Source organism: Centroberyx affinis, unplaced genomic scaffold (genome assembly GCF_046629955.1).
Source record: "Centroberyx affinis isolate AG114_WGS23_722 - 3 ecotype Tasmania unplaced genomic scaffold, CSIRO-AGI_Caff_v1 ptg000309l_1, whole genome shotgun sequence".
Lineage (NCBI taxonomy): Eukaryota > Metazoa > Chordata > Actinopteri > Beryciformes > Berycidae > Centroberyx > Centroberyx affinis.
In genome coordinates this window covers 324,470-346,472 of record NW_027278986.1, presented here as the reverse complement: position 1 = coordinate 346,472, position 22,003 = coordinate 324,470, and the positions used below count along the sequence as shown (strand labels likewise).

At 40.4% G+C, this 22,003-nt stretch overlaps 1 protein-coding gene across 1 annotated transcript in view; it reads left to right on the top strand.

Moving 5' to 3' along the window:
* ptgfrnb (prostaglandin F2 receptor inhibitor b) overlaps positions 1-22,003 on the top strand; it is an 80,113-nt gene that overhangs the window by 48,966 nt on the left and 9,144 nt on the right. Inside the window, exon 11 of the mRNA XM_071515114.1 lies at positions 7,070-7,177. Coding sequence (XP_071371215.1) covers positions 7,070-7,177 — 108 coding nt within the window. The remainder of the gene's footprint in view (positions 1-7,069; positions 7,178-22,003) is intronic.

Genomic DNA, 22,003 nt, shown 5'->3' with positions numbered 1-22,003 from the left:
ACATTTTCCTCCTTCCTGGTTTGTTTCCTCCGCCAAGGAGGTTATGTTTTCGGTGCCGTTTGTTTGTCTGTCTGTTAGCAGGATTACGGAAAAACTACTGGACCGATTTTCATGAAACTTGGTGGAAGGGTGTAGCATGGGCCAAGGAAGAACCCATTAAATTTTGATCCGGATCCGACTCACGAACAAGCAATAATAGCACGAACCTTGGCAGAGGTCTGCGCTCTCCGAATGCAATTCTAGTTCATGTTGTTTTTCAGTCTGGTTTCCACCATTTCCTGACAAGTGACCCATTTGTACCAAATTTGTCACCAAATTCCGTGATATTCCAGAAACCCTGGAATTAGTTGGCGTGAATGCATGGAAAGTCAATGGAACTAGGCGAACGGAGCGAGATGGAGGCAATTTTACTGTAGGTGGCACAAATTGAGACGAAGAGGCATTCGCTTGAGTACAAATTCCCCAACTTGAGGGAGAAACTCACCACATGCAGTAAAGTGAGACAGTTGCCTTCAAACAGGACTCTATCAAGACTGTATCAATAACACTGACCAATGACATCTGACCAAAAAGTTTATAAAAGCTGGTTTCCCCAAAGAAGGTATTGGTGGTGCTGCTGCCAAGCCTGGAGCAAAAGCAACACAGTCTCATGAAATGAGCATGAGCTCTGAAATGACGATTACGTATTGTAGACACAAATTATGTGGAAACTATGTTCCTCCACCATGGACAAATTATGCGACAACACCACAAATTGGACACGTCATTTTCACATGTTCATCACATAAAACTAATGTTTAAGTTTAGGTAAGCGAAACAACTCTGGTTAAGTTTAGGGTTCATTCTTTGGTCATGGTTAAAGAAGAAAAACGTTCTCTGAAAATGAAACTTCACAGATGGGAATTGAACCCAGGTTGTCGGAGTTGAAGGTAAACACATTTAGGCATGGGACGATATGAAAATTTCATGTCACGATTATCCTAGCCAAAATAATTGCGATTCACGATATTATCCCGATAATCATCAAAATATGCTTAAAACTCTTAAAATGGCACTAAAACATACTGGAATCACTTGACCTTACATTTTGTTAAGAAACAAATATTTTTATTGCATCATAGGACACATATCTTTTTTCTGTGATCCTTTTTAGTGAAAAACAAACAAGGACAGATTCAGACTCTCGCCAACACCCAGCAGGTAATCACAATGAAAAAAAAATTTTTTTTATAATAAATTAATAAAAAGAATCTACCTAGCAACCTGATATCCAAGCATTCACATGGTTCAATTAGTTAGGTGTTGTAAATGCACAGTAAATGAATAACTAAAATCAATAGGACTGTACGTTAGTGAGAGACAGCTTTTTCAAGTCACTCGTGAGGATATTCACGCTCATGTGAGGATATTCACGATTATCCCGATAACAGAAATTCACCAAGATAAAATTATCTTGAGTGTTTTTATCGCGATAAAAGATCAAATCTTATATCCTCCCATCCCTAAACACATCCACCAGTCCGCCCCACCCCCCCAATCTCCACACCCTTACTTTCCACCGCGTTATTTCAATGTCAAACTACTTCCTGTTTCTAGTCGTACCTCATCCACTTCATCCTGTCCTCGTGGGAAAACGTATCTCTCACGCTTTGCGCACGGAGCACGTTATTCGCATTTTAAGACATCGTGCTCATTTCCCGAAATTTCTGGAGTCCAGACTGCGTAAAAGGAGTCAAATGCAGCATGATGGGATAAAAAAAATGATGAAAAAAATTGGGCCATTTGTGTCAGACCAGTTATGAGATGTATCATTCCCCCAAGTTTCATGAAAATCTCAACAGAGCCAATTTTAGTCCCGATAATTATTGAAAACCTCTGAGAAATCCTGGAGTAACTGTCTATTTATAGAAGCATTTAAGATTTTCTGTGTGTGTGTGTGTGTGTGTGTGTGTGTGTGAGGGAGCGTTTGGTGTGTGCTGTAAACATGCTGTACACATTTATAGGCACATTATATATACACATCCTCCACCCACACAGTGTTAATGATAACTCACATAAATAACATACATAAATATAGATACGCACACAAATACACACACACACACACACACACACACACACACACACCTTAAGCCCTTTGACGCCCACCACCACCATCGGCCTACTTAACTTTCTTTGATCTGGCTGGGAAGTGGGAGACAGGAGGAGAAGGAAGAGGAGGAGGGAGAGAGAGTGGTGGTGGAGAGCAGATATAGTGGGAGGAGGAGGGAGAAAAAAAGGTGGAGGGTGAAGAAAGGAAGGTGGTGGAGGAGGAGGACAAAACGGAGGTTGGAGGTAGAAGAAAGGGAGGTAGTGGAGGAGGAAGAGGAGAAGGAGGAAGAAAAGGAAGTGGAGGAGGAGGAAGAAAGGAAGGTGGTGGAGGAGGAAGAAAGAGGTGGAGGATAAAGACAGGGAGGTGGAGGAGGAGGAAGAAAAGGAAGTGGAGGAGGAGGAAGAAAGGGAAGTGGAGGAGGAAGAAAGGGAGGCGGAGGAGGAGGAAGAAAGGGAGGTGGAGGAGGAGAAGGAGGAAGAAAGGGAGGTGGAAGAGGAAAGGAAGGTGGTGGAGGAGGAAGAAAGGTGGAGGAGAAAGAAAGGGAGGTGGAGGAGCAGGAAGAAAGGGAGGTGGAGGAGGAAGAAAGGGAGGCGGAGGAGGAAGAAAGGGAGGTGGTGGAGGAAGAAGAAAGGGAGGCAGAGGAGGAGGGAGAAAGGGATGTGGAGGAGGAAGAAAGGGAGGTGGTAGAGGAAGAAGAAAGGGAGGTGGTGGAGGAGGAAGAAAGGGAGGTGGTGGAGGAAGGCGGAGGAGGAGGAAGAAAGGGAGGTGTTGGAGGAGGAAGAAAGAGGTGGAGGAGAAAGAAAGGGAGGTAGAGGAGGAGAAGGAGGAAGAAAGGGAGGTGGGAAAGGAAGGTGGAGGAGGAGGAAGAAAGGGAGGTGGAGGAGGAGGAAGAAAGTAAGGTGGTGGAGGAGGAAGAAAGGGAGATGGAGGAAGAAGAAAGGGAGATGGTGGAGGAAGAAGAAAGGGAGGAGGAGGGAGAAAGGTAGGTGGTGGAGGAGGAAGAAAAGTGGTGGAGGAGGAAGAAAGGGAGGCAGAGGAGGAAGAAGGAGGTGGTGGAAGAGGAAGAAAGGTGGAGGAGAAAGAAAGGGGGTGGGGAAGATGGAGGAAGAAAGGGAGGTGGAAGAGGAAAGGAAGGTAGTGGAGGAGGAAGAAAGAGAGGTGGTGGAGGAAGAAGAAATGGAGGCGGAGGAGGAGGGAGAAAGGGAAGCAGAGGAGGAAGAAAGGGAGGTGGTGGAGGAGGACAAAGAAAGGAAGGAGGTAGAGGAGGAGGAAACAAGGAAGGAGGTAGAGGAGGATGAAGAGGTGGAGGAGGAAGAAAGGGAAGTGGTGGACGAATAGGAGGAGGAAGAAAGGGAGAGGATAGACAAGAAGGTGGAGAGAGAGGAGGAGAAGGGAGAAATAGGAGGGGTTGGAGAATGAGAATAAGGGGAAGAAGGGCAGGAGAAAAAACAGGAATAGAGGAGGAAGAAAGGGAGGTGATGGAGGAGGAGGAGGGTTTGGGTGAAGGAAAATGGGATGAGTTAGGAGGAAAGAGGAGAAGTACCATGAGTGCGGAGGTGGTGGAATAAGGGGAGAAAGACGAGCAGGAGAAAGAGAGGAGGGTAGAGAAAGTGGAAGAGGGGAGGAGGAGGAGAGGGAGAAAGGTACGAAGATGGAGGGAGCAAAGAGGAGGAGAGAAAATACAAGGAGAAAGCAAGGGAGGAGAAAAGAGGAGAGGGAAGAATATCTCCATCGTTCTTTCTCTAGGGAGGTCGGAGGCCCCTGAGCATTGCTTCTCTCTCTCTCTCTCTCTCTCCTGCTTTCTCTCTACCTCTCTCGCCCCTCCCTCTCTCTCTCTCTGGGACATCTTCAAAGTGAAGCCCTTTGGCCAATCAGCCAGCTGCAAAGATCTGCACCACTGCCTTCCTTTCTTTCTGTGTGTGTGTGTGTGTGTGTGTGTGTGTGTGTGTGTGTGTGTGCTTGTTCAACTGTGTGTGTGTGTGTATCCAAGTCGAACATTTTGAAGACTTGACCCCACACAGGGCAACCCCCCTTCTCTCGCCCACATATACACAAACACACACACACACACACACACACACACAAACGTTCAAGCTGAGCAACGTTCAAGAACCCCATATAATTGCCTTAGGGGGACGGAAGCTCTGTGCACTCAGTCACGTGTGTGTGTGTGTGTGTGTGTGTGTGTGTGTGTGTGTGTGTGTGTGTGTGTGTGTGTTAAGAGCACATCCCTAACTGGCAAGTCTCAAAAGGTTCCAGCTGTAACTTCAATGTTTCAGATCTGCTGTGATTCTTCAGACTGTACAGGAATTGTCTATGAGGAACGCATATGGAAATGCAAAGTCCCACCAGCACTTTGATTATTTAATAATTCAGTGTTGAAGTGATTTTGTAGATGGATCCCAACATAAATATAGAGTGGCCGCAGGAAAAATAGATCATATTTCAAGTAGGGTTAGACTTATACTCTATCAGTTTGCTGTAGGGCTGGGCAATATGGTTGAAATCAATATCATGATAATCATAAGGATTTTTCTCTATCAATATATATCACGATATGGTTCATGTATGCAAAATCCTGTTAAATAATCAAATTAATGTTCATCCCATTGAACCGAATGGTAATGTGATGTCAAACAAAACAGAAATATTTTATATAATATTCCTACCATACCTCATTTTATGAGAGTTTTTAAGTCAAATTTGCTTGTCAACATCAATTCAGACAGCAGAAATGTGTGTCACGATATTAAAATATCTTCTATCATCACGATATGATTCCACTGAAAGACGATAAACGATAATATTGAATTATCGCCCAGCCCTAGTTTGCTGGTATTGTCCTTTCATTAAAAATTTGATCTTAAATATCCAATAAGGACATCCATACCTTAATGTGGTTCTTACCCTTTCCAGTGCGACTGCTGCATTTGGAACTCTGATCACCTAAAGATTATGAATATGTTAAAATAAATAAAGTGAAACTTAATAGAATTTAAAAGCAAATGTGGAGCTGCAAACATACATTAAGTGTAGTGGCAACTCCTTAAATGGGGTTGCTGCTCAGACAACCGTTTATTCAACTATAGGCTGTTTGTTTTGATGGTTGATGATGATGCATTACACAGGGAAGGAGACAGTGCACTCTGTCAGTTTTGAATGGGAAAATCCATAACACTAAAGATGACATGCAGTAAGCAAAACTGGTCAGTCAAAGAAAATCCACCAATCATACTTTCAGGTTCACACAGCCACAGAACTATGTTATTTACAGCAACTGATGCAAGTGGGGGGGCAACAACTTTGCCAATAATTTGAAATATTTTAATAACATGATATTCCCAGATGTTACTGTCAGCTCCCTACTGTGGACTGCATGCATGACATGACTGTTAACAGTCGACACCATGGCAGTAAAGTGTATGGGACTGCTGTAAACCAGACTTGTCTTGACTTGTAATCTTACAGTTTCGTGAAGCAGTGGATGGCAACAAGGTACAAGCATCTGTAAGTCTGTGACAACAGTGTCCTTTGGAACAAATTCTAGCACTCATCAATGTTCCTAAATATGAAATGCAAATGATAATACCCTTGTCAGAACCTAAGATACAGACAACTTCCCATTCAAAGAGATAGGATTCTTGTTAGTCACAAGCTTGCTGCCCAGGAGTTACCAAGATGGCGCCCGAGTGAACCCACTTCTCTTAAAGGGACTTTGGCTTTATACTCTCTGGTTTTCTGGTTGGGAAGGGGGCTAAAGCCTAGATCAGTGGTTCCCAGTGTGGGGTCCGGGGACCACAAGGGGTCCTTGAGGGGATTCCAGGGGGTCCCCAGCAAACTGATGAATTGTTTGTTTAATTTACAAGAAGTTGGGCTGAACAATTAATCGAAATTTTATCAAAATCGCAATATGGCCTACTGCAATTTTCAAATCGCAGGAGGCGCAATATTTGTTAAAGGTGAAATGTGTGTCAAAATACCATTTTAAATGAAATATTGTGGTGCTGCAGAGATGTCCTGGCCTACACATCATATTCTACAGACTCAAGAAAACATCTTTGTTTGGTACAGATCCCCGCAAAAATCACACCATAATCATTTTAATACGTTTTTCAATGAAAATGAGAATAATGATGTAAAAATGATCATTCCCTCTAATATCGCAAATCATATCGCAATTGCAATATCAGTCAAAATAATCGCAATTAGATATTTTTTCAAAATCGTTCAGCCCTAAAGTTAACACAATTGGAGAATGTAGAAGAATGACTGTTTTGATCATAGTTTCACTGTTATTTCACCTACAATACAGATAGTCATGGAATTCTGGACAAAATGTATGTCCAACAACAAAAATATTCGCAAATTTGGGCCAGAGATAAAATCTCATCAAATGGCGGTCCATGGCCCTGATGTGTACTAAATTAGGGTCCTTGATATGAAAAAGGTTGAGAACCACTGGCCTAGATGAACATAGGAGCTACCAGGCGATTCTTTTAGCATTCAACCTAGTAACCGACATGTAGCATACCATGCTAGGCTAACCAATGACCACTTGTACAAGTGTTTGAAGGTGAAAGAGGATTACACTAAACTGCATTTTGGCCAATGTTCAAAACATTGGCAGAACAAAGAAAAACTCTCATTAAATGGGATGCGGAAATTGAAAGAGGAGAAGTGAGGGAGAGTGAAACAAGAGCTGTATGACATTCTTGGGAAAGTTCAAGTTTGTGCTCCAGAAAACTGTAGTTTTTTTAAGGATCCTTGTTATTTTATTGAATCATAACATTTTCTAGTCGTATTCACCATCTGAAAGCTGAGTTGACACGAATGCAGCATTAGTAGTTTGCTATGTATGTGTGTGTATTTTTTCTGTTTTAAATGAATCCTTTTCATCTCAGTTGAATTTCTCTGATGTTTGCAATCGGTTTCAAATGTTTTATGAATAAAGTTTGTTTGAACCGATTGATGTTGCAGGCCCCACCTTCAACATAGCCATCCAATCAGACACCAGCAGCGTGTATCCGTGGGAAACGGCCAAGTTGGAGTGTTCGCTCAGCGTCTCTGGATCCTCACCAAAGACAGGTACTACACACACACACACACACACACACACACACACACACACACACACACACACACACAAGCACACATACATACATTTTCAAACTCGCTGTCAGTTACTTTTTTTGTCTTGCTATTTCTTTTACACACACACACACACACACACACACACACACACACGCGCGCGCGTATACACAAACACACACACAGTTCCTGCTTATGTTATGTTGTTCACTGCAACCTGTCAACAGCACTGCTAATTAGGATGATATGACTTCTTTTATAATTCAAATGGTATTACAGATGAAATAGACCCTCTCTCACACACACACACACACACACACACACACGTACACACACACACACACACACACACATATCCATTTCACTTTCCTTTCTGAATGGGTGTTTAGGGCTTGAAATACTGGTTGTTACTTGTTATACTGTAACTAAATTTAATCAGATTATAATTGCTCTTAATCAGATTATGCTAGCTAGTCTTTTAAGGTAAATAGAAGAAAAAAATCCTCTCATCCTATCAGAATAACATTTTCCATGTTGAATATGGACACAAATACAACCACTTTTTGTATTGTGACTTTTATTTATTTTATTATTAACATATTCAAATTTGCTAGTTTCCTAAAAAATCGTAAATTTCCATTATCAGTTAAAACACTTCTTTTCTCAATCGATAAAGTCAGAGTGCATTTTTTTTGGGGGGGGGGGGGGGCGCTATGTTGTTAAACATCTAAAATTCCCATGAATTACAAATGACAAAAGCTATCAAAAAACAAAAACAGCTATGTCATAATAGCAGGTCAAATATCCACAAGTTCAGTTGAAAAAAAAAAACAATTTGTATAGGGAATATGTCATTTTGATGCTTGGTATACTTGATACAGCCGGTTGTTGTTTTTGATTATTGTTTTGATTATTGTTTATATATTGATTATTGTAAATATAATATATATATTGAAATATCTAATATTAAAATATTAGAATATCCCAAAATTGACTAATCTAGCCAAAATTACAATTTTTACATGTGGTCACAAATTTATTATTGAATAGTTTTTATTATGATCGTGTTTTTTTTTATGTAATGTGATCCTCCTCCTCCACTTCTCCCCTCTTCTCTCCATTCATCTGTTTCTCCTCCTCTCTCTTTCTCTCTCTCTCTCTCTCTAACCTCCATTCATTTCCTCCCTTGCTCTGTCCTCCCCTCCCTTCTCTGCCTCATCACCTCCATACTCTGTCTTGTTCATATTACATGACGCCATACATCTCTCACCTCCTCCCTCTCCCCCTCTCTCTCTCTCTCTCTCTCTCTCCATCTGTCACTCTCTCTCTTCCTCCTTCCGGCTACCTCTCTCTACCTCTTTCTTTACCCTCCGCCATGTGTTTTTCATATTATATCTTCATATTGACCAGATAAGGCAGAGCCCAACACACTGCAGACCTTCTTACTCAGCATGTGTGTGTATGTGCTAGTGTGTCTTCAGATACGTGACATTCCTTTACTCCTATGTGTCCGCATGTTGGAGTCACTTCTGGGGCTGTGTGTGTGTGTGTGTGTGTGTGTGTGTGTGTGTGTGTGTGTTTGGCTGGTTGGTTCCTTTGCACCAATGTCTGCACAGGAGTGTATGTATTGTATGTGTGTATGTCTCTCTCTCTCTCTCTCTCTCTCTCTCTCGCTCTCTCTCGCTCTCTCTCTCTCTCTCTCTCTCTCTCTCTCTCTCTCTCTCTCTCTCTATCTCTGTGTCTGTCTGTCTGTCTCTCTCTCTCTGTGTGTCTCTCTCTCTCTCTCTCTGTGTCTGTCTGTCTGTCTCTCTCTCTCTGTGTCTCCCTCTTCTCTCTCGCTCTGTCTGCCTCTGTCTGTCTCTCTCGCTCTGTCTGTCTCTCTCGCTCTGTCTGTCTGTCTCTCTCTCTCTCTCTATCACACACACTCTCACACACACACCCAGACACACAGCGGTGGAATGTTGTGATTTGTGGCTCGGCGGCTGCTGAGCGTGCTCAGACAGACAGCTGCACTATGGGTAGAATTTCCCCTCCAGCAAAACAGCTGATTGGCTAGTTACCCATGGCCATGCTGACTATGGAAAGAGAGTGGGACAGGAAGGAAGGATAGTAAGAATGTGTTCAAGCTTCTATTAATTTATTATCATTATTGTTATTATGTCAGCTTGTGGTGGGACATCAATCTATTAAAACAGTGGAGCTGCTCAGTGGCAACGAGTAGAACCATGGTTCTCAACGTGGGGTCCGGGGACCACCAGGGGTCCTTGAGGGGGTTCCAGAGGGTCACTGTTATTTTCACTGTTACCTCTCTACCTACAATACAGACAGTCATGGAATTCTGGACAAAATCATATCTAACAATAAAAATATTCTCAGATTTGGGTCCGAGAGACAAAACCTCGTCAAATGGGGGTCCGTGGCCCTGATGTGGACTAAATTAGGAGTCCTTGATATGAAAAGGTTGAGAATCACTGCAGTAGAAGACTGGTTGTACTGGGTATCTCCCAGTAGCCAACAGACACATCATTGTTAGAATGTGTATGACACACTGGCCACAGTATAATATAATATTAATAAATAACCAATTAGCAAACTGGTATCGAGTGACACATTTCAGCGACGGTGTTTCACCAAAGGTGTGGTGCTTCGGTTGGTTTAGTTTGGACCGCGGCCAAACCTTCACTTCCTTAGGTGCTTAGTGTTAGACACACACACACACACACACACACACACACACAGGTGAAATAAAGAAAATACTTTTGAAGGGTGTGACCAAATATCACACAACATCACTCTGCACCTTTGTTCCTTTGTGTGGTGATGTTCAGATTATGGGTCAGTACAGTTACTCAAGTGGTTATTGTGTAATAATAAGGAAACTGTACCCATGCATGTATTTACGTGTGTGTGTGTGTGGTTGGGTGTATGTGTGTTCATATAAATGATTTGATGACTCGTTCTAACACAGTAAGAAGAGAAGGGAACTTCAAGGAATTGCTGAAAAGGTTGAGCAACAGTTCCATCGTGCCCATCATAAAAACAAGCTCCAACAGGAGAGCTGTATTCCACTGTTTCTAAGGAATGGGCTACACATACACACACATGCACGCACACACACACACACACGCTTTCTCACTCTCACACAAAATATTTGTCACTGCTTAGTCAGATGCTGATATTATTTTATCTAGTTTCGACTTGGTCATTAATAGTGGAAGTACCCAGAAGCCATAGCACCAGGAAGTGAGATACTATGGGTTGTAATAGGCAATTTCACACATTTGTTTGAATTTTGAGGACTTCAATAACCAGCTTCAGCTATCATTGGTGGACAGAGACACTGATAAGATTGGTGAACACATATAAATCTCATATAAATAATCATAATATAATCATATATAAATCTCACCTAGTACAGCTTTAACGAATGAGAGGGGAGTGTACATTTAGTCAGTTTGGGTACCTGTATGTTTTAATGCAGTGATTCTCAAACTTTTTCATATCAAGGACCCCTAATTTAGTCCACATTAGGGCCACAGACCCCCATTTGATGAGATTTTGTCTCTCGGACCCAAATCTGAGAATATTTTTATTGTTAGATATGATTTTGTCCAGAATTCCATGACTGTCTGTATTGCAGGTAGAGAGATAACAGAGAAACTATGATCAAAACAGTCATTCTTCTACATTCTCTAACTGTGTTAACTTGTAAATTAAATAATGGTGAAGTTTAACAATTCATCAATTTGCTGGGGACCCCCTGGAACCCCCTCAAGGACCCCCGGTCCCCGGACCCCACATTGAGAAACACTGTTTTAATGTACCTGGGTCTAGGGTTTCTGGGTTTAGTTTGGACACCAGGCTGGAAAAGTTGAGTCTTGACCTAGAGGAGATTTAATGGGCTACAGGTTGCAACATGTACTTGTAACTTCATGGGTTAAAATTAGGATAATGCTGATATATGGGGCCTACCTCACCCTGCCTTAAAGGAATAGTTGACCCAAAAAATGAAAATTTGGTAATTATTTACACACCCTCATGTCAGTCGAAAACCAGTGAAGTTTGTATGTCCTCATAACACACCGCGAGTTTGCTAGCGCTGCTCCGCATCAGCCGTCTCCAAAAGACCTGAGGTACATATTGGACTTTTGGACCCACGGTGCAATAGTTTGGCTTCAGAACACTTGGATTATGCTGCACGAAGCTGTTTGGAGGAATTTTATGGTCGTTTTTTTTCTTTCTTCTTTCTTTTTGGAACCGGTTTTCAGCCACTTCTGTTGTTTTGGAGAAGGCTGACATGGAGCTACCTTCCTGTGTGACATACAAACTTCACCAGTGTTTCGATAGAGACGTTTAGTGTCCCGTGGTCTGAAGTGTATAGAGTGTCCACCACTCACCCAGCTAAGGTGCTGGAGAATCAAATCTACACTGAATGCATTTGTATGTGTGTGTGTTAGTGTGTTTGTGTAGCTGGCCTATTGACCCTGTGTTGTTTTTGCACCGATCTGTTATCTCAGCATGCCCATGCATGCAGACACAGCGCTCATTACCACTGGAATGACTGGCATGTCAGGAATTGTGTGTGTGTGTGTGTGTGTGTGTGACAGTTCGTTCTTGTCCTTGTGTTGAAGCAGTGGTAGTGCAATGACATCACCATCAAAGACATTTTTCTCGTTTTGAAGCGCTGTCATTAAAACGATGACAGTTTGGGTTTTTTAAACGTATCATCTTTTTCCCACTCTGAAATGCCATTGTTAAGATAACACAGCACACCAGTGTTTTTTCCTCAGGGAGAAAATAAAGCTTTGTTCCTTGCTGGTTCACTCACAGAGACATGCTGCCTCTTTGTAGCCTCCTAAGAAAGCCTGAGGTATACAAGAATAGAGAAGATAAAGTTGGAGGACCGCAATTGTCAAGTGTTGATTAAGGCAATTCAATTAAGATTCAATGTAAAAAAAATAAAAATCATCACCACTAGTATACCAGTGGTATAAAAAGGTAGGTAAACTATGCCCTCCAGCTGGTGAGCACCATAAGGCAAACAACCATAAATATGATAAAAAAAAATCTATTATTTTCAGTAGAGTATTCATTTATGCCTTTCCCCCTTAAAAGACTCTATCCTCAAACAGCTTACATCAATTTGATGCTACTTACTGTGATGTATACTGTGAGTTTACTTTGTAAAGATTTTTTCAGGCCTAAACAATTTGGCAAACTCTTCAAATAAAAGATGGGTAAACAGGGTTTAGGTGGGTTTACCCTCCACTACATTCCTGCTTATCTCATTATAAAAATGTTCTTGCATTCATCCATCAGCAACAGTAAACAAGACATATTAGCATTGCAGAAATTCACTTCATTCACATGGTGACCATATTTGATTTACATCATACTCTACCTGGCAGATGGGAACAGAAGCATACTCAATCCGTCTATGGCTAAAAAAATAAAAGTAAGATGTAATGATCCTTGGATAAGTTGGAGAGATAAGCAGAGCTGAAGAAGGTTCCAAATTAAAAGCTAGCAACTGAATTTATGTTAATCCAGAACATTAGCTAATGTTAGCAGTCAGCTCCTTCATGTTGTTAATATTTTAATTTATCTCTAAACCAGCTTGGTTGAATTCTTCTTAACGGTCAGCATTAACAGCCTTTATCTTTACTATTAGTTATAAGCTAACATTATGCTTCATATCCTCAGTAACACTTCTTTGAAAGGCATATTGTTTGTTAGCAGTGTCTGCAAGCTAACGCTAGTGTTCGGCAACTTTAGTTGGTTAAAGCTGCTACTGTTAAAATTAATTGTCAGCTGCAACTCACACAATTTGACCTGGATGGTTTGGAGATAAATCTAACGTTAACGTTGTTTTTGTTTTGTTTTGTTTTGTCCAAAGACCACTTGCGTTTGCCTTACATCTGCTTCACTGTTTTCTAGCTAGGCTTTCCCACCCAAGGTTTTGATGGGGAGTACAACAACAATAGTTTTTTGCAAGGGCACAGAAACTTTTGCCACTATGTGATTAGTACCTGGCAAAGAAAATCTTTTTAAATATAATTTTCTATTATAAATACAACAATACATCCTTCTCTTCTCCTCTTTTGGTTCCCGTACTCCTCATTTCCTCCTCATCCTCTCCTCTCTCCTCCTCTCCTACCAAATTACCCAGCTGTCTTTGCAGGGCCGACAGGCAGCCGTTAATTAGCCAATCTCACGCTCCGTTAGCCGCCCGAGGAGACAGAGAACAAGGTAGGGAAAGAATAGCGAGAGAGGATGGAGAGAGAGAGAGAAGGTGGGAGTGAACGGGACAAAAGTGGAGGGAGAGCTAAACAGATTGTTAAAGTGAGCGAGAGTGGAAGAGAGTGAATAGAGGAGGCAATAAATGGGGAGGAGTGATTGGAAAAGAGTGGCGCGAGAACAGAATGTCAAGAGTTTACCAAAGAGAGAGAAGAGGAGGAGAGGAAAAACGAGAAGAAGGCAGTGAATTTTAACAAAGTGGCGAGGGAAAGAATGGGAAGAGTGCTGTCGAACAGAGACAGAAGAGGAGGGAGGGATGGAGAGAGAAAGCAGGATAGACGTCAGAATGAGCGGTGAGGAGAGAGCGATGGAGAGCGGATGAAAGAGACTAGAGAGACTAAGTGATTCTCACTCCATTAACTGTTTCTGGTGAACCGCTAACAGCTGCAGATAAAACGAGCTAGACAGTAAAATACTGTGAATTAGAGTTAGACGGATATATGAGGTTGATATTGGCACTTTCTTTATATATGGGGATATGGGTCAGTCAGTGTGGTCCACTGGTCCAAAATCCCATATTGGTCCAAACCTAATTCTCACTGAACAGTTTCCGGAACTACTAGCTTCAGATACAAAACAGGCTAAACACAGTAAAAATAGTAAAATCCTGTCAACTCTTGCTGGTATTTGTACAGAGACACATTCATGTTTTAGCTCCATGCTCTTTACTAAGTACAGGCTGGCAGCTTTAATTCAATTTGAGTTTTCAGTTATAGCTGACCAATGGTTAAAGAACTACAGCCCTTTTTGTTCATGGCGCCCCCATTTCAGAGTGGCAAAAGTATCTGGACGGATACAATTTTCAGATAAAAGTTTTCTAGCAGTCTTTTGTGTTTTTTGTAGTCAAAAAACATGAATGTGCAATGGTCTCTAGATGACTACCTGTTGTCAGGTGCTCAGTAGAAGTGAAATAAGAGTATTGAGTGAAAACATCAAACGGCGTCTCTCTCTGGAAATACTTATACAGTGTAGATAAAAACTAGAGCAAATGAAAGCCAAAACAATAGAGAAAGAAGGGTGGAAGAGGAGAGGAAAGCAAATTGAAAGTGTTCAGAAGACAGTGCTAAACAGCAGAACAGGGCTATAATTCTCAGTCCATTAGGTCCTCCAGTTAAAGAGGAATGTGAGCGGGGATGCAACTTACAAGGAACACCTTGGAATGGAGAATATCAGTGTGAGCAGAGCGAGGAGGGTGCGGTTCACTTAAGGGTGGCTTTTGGAGTCCAGTTCCTGAGGTTTTACATGGCCAAACAGAGGTGTGACCAAGTCAACTTTGCTCCAGTCCCAAGTCAGTCTCAAGTCTTGAGGCACAAGTCTCAAGTCAAGTCCCAAGTCTAAATGTAGATTACCATGTCAAGTCCAAGTCAAGTCCATGTCATTAATGTCAAGTCTCAAGTCGAAATGTAGAACACCAAGTCAAGTCAGGACAAATCAAGAGTCCATTATCAATTTAATATCTTCAAGAAAACTAAATATAGTTTAGACTTTTCAATGCAATATGGTTTTAATAGGACTTAAGAAACCAAAGTCAAAGTCAAGTCTCAAGTCTTCTCTTCATGCATCAAGTCAAGTCTCAGGCAATTAAAACTGTAACTCGAGTCCCCACCTCTGCCAAAGATAAATAAACCCTCACCTTCTGAATATGAAAATGCATAGGGAAATGCATAATTCCTCCTGTCTAGGTAGTCAGTGGGGAAGTCAGTGAAGAAATTGGACAGGAGAAACTCCACTGGTCATAGGGATCAGCCCGCCACATAAGGGTTTGACCTATTTAGGTTTTTGAATGCTGATACTGATATTTTTGGATTGAAGCTGCTGATAGCTGATACCATTTTGAATGGCAAAATTTTTCAAACATTCCAAGAATAATGGAGGAAATTGACCTGGATGCAGTGGTGGTGTGCATGTTAACACATTGCAACATGGTGCCATTCACGTTAGGTTTTTGAAGACCAATACTATTTTTGGATTGAAGTTGCCAGTGATTGATATTTTCTGCGGATCTTCAATATCTTGCAGCTTTACCATTGTCATTCCACAAATGCCAAAATATGACAAGCATTCAGTGTTTCCCCAAAAATTGGATTCTTGTCAGGGTGGAAAAGCCTCTGAAACAGCCTAGATCATTTCGCAAGTCACGTTCAACTTACATGGGAATTACCTACTTAATTGAGGAACTCTATAAAGCATATATAATGAGTGTCAAAGACGTAGAGGTGATGAGTGACAATAATATCATTTCATTAACCTCATCTTCTAGATTTTTAGGCTTATTAATTGATGACAAACTGTGCTGGAAACGCCATATTAAAGAAATTTCATCCAAAATTGCCAAAAATACTGGTATCTTAAGTAAAGTTCATTATTGTTTGGACAAAAAAACTACTCAGATGTTGTACTACTCTATGGTTTATCCTTACATTAATTATTGCAACGTCATTTGGGCTAGCACCCATCCTACCAAGCTGAATCGTATCTATCTCCTTCAAAAATCTTTGTGTTCGAATCATTTCACATGCACCTTACTTAGCTCACTCGCAACCTCTCTTTAAGAAATGATCTATACTCAGCATCTTTCAAGTAAACTTCCTCCTCACAGCACAGTTTGTCTTCAAAGTAATTCATCATCAGCTTCCCTCTACGTTCAATAGCTTCTTCAGAAGAAGTGAGGAAAATCATAGTTACAATACAATGTAAGAGACAACTTTTGTTGCAACATCCATGTCTCAGTTTAGTCTTCATTTTAGAGGAGCCAAAGTTTTCAATCAACTCCCCCCTCATTTCTTTGATCTCACACCCAATCTGTTTGAAAAAGCTGTCAAACAGTATTTATTTCACAATCATCATGTTTATTGAGGTGATCATACTGCTGTATCTTTTTTGGTATAATTAATTACTTCATGTTAACTAATCTTTTCCTTTTTTTGTTTGTTGGTTTCTCTCTTTATCCCTTTACTCCGCTTTTCCTTCTCTTCTCTTCTTTTCGTTTTCTTTTAATATTCTTTTACTTATTTTCTACTTTTCCCCCGATTTATTTAACAGTATTACTTTACCTATTGATTTGTTTATATTGTTTTGTTCTTTCTAAACTTTTTTGGGGTTTTATGACACTATATTGTAATTATGTATGATTGTTATTAAGGGAGACACTCCATAAGCCCCTCGGGGGTTTCTTTGGTCTTCCTTGCACATGCTCTTTATGATGTTGGTATACATTATGGATATTTTGTTTGAACTAGTCTTTTGTGCTAGATAAAAAATACAAAATAAAAAAAAATCATCATGGGACACTAAAACTCTCCATTGAAACCCAGATTAATGAAGTTCTTTTAGGTCAGAGGCTCAGCGGCATCAGAGGCTTTTCTACCCTGCCAAGAATATTCTGGGGAAACACTGAATACTTGTAATTTTTGGCATGAAAATATTCAGTTTTTAAGATGATTATCAGTGCAAAGCATCGTCTATGAGCAGCTTAAATCCCCCATAAATATCAGTATTGGCCTTCAGAAACCCATATCAGTCAAACCCCAACTCACAGATCAAGCAGCAACTTGGAACCCTAGAACTCATTCAGAAGGCCTCTACAAGGAAAGCATACAAAATATAAAGTACAATTTGCATTCATTTAGTAGGTCTTATTAGCCATGTGGTGAGTAGCGAGGGAACACCCTGCTCTCGTAGCTTTGTTTCTATGAGGCTAAATAGTGTTTTTATAGTGTTTAGTATTCCACTCTACCAGTGGAGTCCTGCTTTATGGAGCAGAGCACACACACATACACCCACACACTGTTTCATTAGAAGCACTGTTGGTAATTGTCAGTCTTGTCTTGTGTGTGTGTGTGTGTGTCTGTGTGTGTGTCTGTGTGTGTTTCAGGCAGTATAAAGCCTTGGACTCTCCTCATGGGATTAATCCAGAGAAATCCAATCAGACTGTCTTCATTTCCACAGACAGCCATTTTAGTTTTATTAGCTCAGACAGGGGCCAGATATTCTATTAGAAATGCACTGTAGTTCCTCCTCTACCATCCAGCATACACACACACACACACACACACACACACACACACACACCCCCCACCCTCCACGGCAGCTGCTACACCACCCTAAAACAATATCATTAGTACTGGTTTCAGTGGAGAGTTTTAGTGTCCCGTAGTTGAAATGCGGTTTCTGCGAATTTCATTGGTATTGGTTTCAGTGGAAAGTCTCAGTTGCATGCTCTTTTTCAGCAAAGCACCCTGCTTCACCTCCATACAGTCACTGATATGGGTTTTTGGAGGCCGACCAAAATTTTGTGCTGATATTTTGCGCCAGTATCTTCAAATTTGACTATTTTGAGGCCACAAAATAAAAAAAGAGAGACATTTTCCCCAGAATTGGATTCTTATCAGGGTGGAAAATCCTCTGAAACTGCATTAAGACCATGGGACACTAAAATTCTCCATTGAAACCCACATTAATGGCTGTGAGCAAATGTTTCCAAACTATTACATAGTAATTATTCAGTAATGTTTGCACAACTTACTACATTAGATATAACTGTTATCATGCAAATAATTACTTATCACCAGAAATTACACATTATAATTACAAATAGTTACTCATTATTACCATAAATTCATTTACTTTCTAATAGTTTCTATGTAATTACACAGTAATTACCCTGTAGTTTGTGTACCCTAATGTAAAGTGCTACCAAACATATTCATGTATACTTGAAAATAAGAATGAAAATGTCTCATTAGCATCAGTTCAGGTTAAGGTCTTCCCATAGACAAACAGTGTAGTATTGATCAATTCTACAATAAATATGTAGTCAATCAAACTGCATCATATCTATCATATTAGCGGTGGACCACATTGATTGATATCTCGTTTTTAATAAAAGGCCAATATCAACTCCATATATCTGGCTAACCCTAATTCACTCACACTCAAACCTGGGAGCTTCCCTGTACAAATAGTCTTCTACTCTTGGTGACTGAACACCTCTTCTGGAGCAGTTGGAGGATAAGTGCCTTGCTCAAGCGCACTTCAGGATAGCTGTTGAGTGAGCATTTTTCATTCACCTACTCTGCTCAATATTTCCAGCCAGTCACAAGCCCTCTCAAACTTTTAAGCAACCACCACTCTAACCTGATATGAATGATATTTAGCAACATTAGCAAGCTAGTTAGCATAGAACATTAGCAACTGTAAGTGCAACTTTACATTTCAAATCTAGATGTTTAACCATTTACCACACAGCAGTTTTGATAGATTTAAGGTCATGCAATGGATGATAAACATTTTAAAAGTAATGCTGTGTAGCGTTTACAGTGTATGCCGCCATGTTCACGTGATGTCAGAAAGCCGGTGGTCTCCAAAACCTTGGTATTGAGAAATCTTGGGTTTCCTACTTGGAATTTTGATTATGAAGTGTTCCATCGCATTTTCCTTTGTAGGAAGTCGGATTTTGGGACTTTCTGACATCCCTGGAACACAGTATTAGGCAGTGGCCATCAGAAAATGGACAGAATTATTGACGGATAGATTTCTGTCCGTTGGGTTGTTTTGGAACGTCAACATGGCAGGTGAGGCAGAAGAACAGGGAGGTTTTGCTCATAACGGAGCTACTTCATAGAAGAAAGAAGCAACAGACTATACAGTATAAATGAAATAAGAAATCATGAGCCCTGTCCGGACAACTGACAGCTCTCATTGAAAATGAATTGAAATCAACATAGACAGACAGACACAACGGATCAATGTGGCCACCGCCTTAATCTTAACAAAACCTTTAAAGGCCTAAAATGTTGAAACACTGTCACCCCACAACTCACTTTTGGTCTGAAGACATTTTTTTCACTATGGGTTTTTGATGGCTGATGCCACTATTTTTGGATTGAAGCTGCTGATAGCCGATATTTTTTGCCAGTCTTCAACATCATTAAATTTGATTTTTTCATTTTCATGCTAAAAACATACAAAAAATTCCAAATATTCAGTGTTTCCCCCAGAATTATATTCCTGGCAGGGTGTATGGGTGTAAGCCTAATGAGAAATAAACATGGGTTTTAGTAGTATTCCTTGTGTTCCTTGTGATTTAGCTGGATAAATTTGTTGACAATTTGACATAAGCCCGGGATTTTCTGTTCCTTGAAGCAAGTTTAAAATTTAGTCTAACTTGTTACCAGAGCAACAGCTCCTTAAGCTCAAACCTGCAAAAATACAGGTTTAGTCAGAGTCAGCTGGATTATGGCCATGCCTTTTTAAGCTTATCCCATCCATGGACTAGATCAGGGTGCTATTATAATTAGACAAGCTTTTAGAAGAGAATTCCAAGATCCTTTGCTGATAAGTTACAGGTTTAGTGAAATAATTTCCACATTGAAAATAATTAAATATCTATATACACTCAAAAAAAGAACATTGCCAATCTTAGGTATTAAGAAAAAGATTAAGTTGATTTGATTTTATCGAAGTGAACAGAGTTTCAGTAAAATACTTGAAAAATCAAATAGATTGAATCCAAATCTTTGCCAAGAGACCAAAATATAAGGTGTTTAAAGGTTTTTGGGTTGTTTTTTTTGTTTTTGTTTTTTGAGAATTTTCAGTACTTTTTCATCAGTTGTATGGAGCATCTTAATTCATTGGTTGAATTATTGCATCTACATATTGTTGATATACACAGGGTTCCCTCTGGTCATGGAATTCCTGCAATATCATGGAATTTAGTGCATTCCAGACAGGGAAAGTCAGGGAATTTGACAAATTCTTTGGGGAAGTCTGGGAATATCAGGGAATTTTACAAATGGGTCACTTTGCAGAAATATAGCACAATGTATTTTTCAACTTGTTTCACGCATGCATGACATTAGATGGTTTTCAGCCCAACTGGAGTGGAAACCAGACTGAAAAACAGCATTAACAAACCAGGAAGAAAGAACTGATTTAGGTCATGGAAGTGCTCCGACTTCATTGAAAATCACGGAAAAGTGATGGAATTTTACATCAAGGCTATAGTGGGAAGGCTGTTGGCATTGTAGATTCACATGATTAATCTGCTGATTCACAATCTGTACTCACTTAGCTGATTGGTGTGCATCATTAATTCACAATGTTGATCTACATTGTGTCCTGTTCACGTTGCTGATTGATTCTTGCCGTTGATTTATGGTTGTGTTTTCTATGTGAAAAACAAAATAATCTTCTCTGTCACTAAGCATTTCATACCTCTTTCCTTCATCCCTCCCTTCATTCTGTCATCTGTTAAAGAACAAAGGAAGTAAAGGATGGAGACTAAGCTGAGAGAAAACCAGATTTCTAATTATAGCTCTGTTCCTAGAATGTTAGTTTCATCGTCGAAATAAGCAACCCGAGTTCATCTGTCAGTCCTGAGGAATTATGCAAAACATGTCTTTGATCATTAATGCTGATGTCAGATATAAACCTTGTGTAATCAGAAATTCAGAAAAACACCTATATTCTTTGACTGTCAGCTAGGCAGTTTTGAAATAATATAATTATATAATAATAGTCATTATATAATGGATTTTGAAAGGTTTTCAAGTAAATATATTTAAATCTGTCATGCATTAGTAGTAATGTATACCAATAGTTCTATGTAAGGGTTCTGTATAGTACCAGAAAATGGTTCTTTAGGGCATAGCAGAACCCTTTATGGTGCTATACAAAACTCTTTTAGAAAGGTTCTCTATAGTACCAATGGTTCTACATAGAACCTTTATGGAGATGTAAAGAACCATGTGGGCCATGATCATATAGGAGTGTTTCTTTTCATCTGCTCAAACGTAAAGCTCAGCTGTGAGCGTCTCTAGTAACAGAGAGAGCAAGAGGTCAAAGGACACAAAGAGCGTTACACCCACAGAGCTTGAATGGACAGAACGGTCATTCCCATTCAAATCAACGTTCAGGACGGTTGGAGACGCGGCCATTTTTATGTGTACCATTGAGCTAGCTTCTGTATAAACCGACTTTCAGCAAGTCGCTGAAGCGAGAAGTTTTGCAGCAAGGACCAAGGACCAAAGAACCTTCTCTGTCTCCTTGCTGCCATGGATTGCTAATATGCTAATGTTGGCCAGAAGAGCTAGAGAGAGAAGTACAATCTCTGATAATGCTATGTTAACCTTGTCGCTAACATCAGCTTTCAGTTTATTTGTTTGATCATCCAAACAAGGGTGTTCTGAGACGAATAAAATCAACTTCATTTTCCTTATTTTTGACTTCTGCTCTGTGGTGACAGGTGGTGACATCACCTGGCACCAAAGGTCAGCCAATAGCAGATGGCAGTTTCAGTAGAATGCTTTTTACCACTAGATGTCAGGCTTTACACAGATTTGGGTTTTGGGGTTTAGTTACTCTTTAAGACATGTTCAACTTAAGGCCAAATTAGACTTGGCTTTGCACTTGGCTTACGTGCACCTCTCCAGAAATGTAACTAGGCGTCGGGCAACGCACAACCGCGAGAACGGTGATTGGCTCGCTTCGTATTTCCACCTGTATCCGGTTAATGTCCGCCGATAG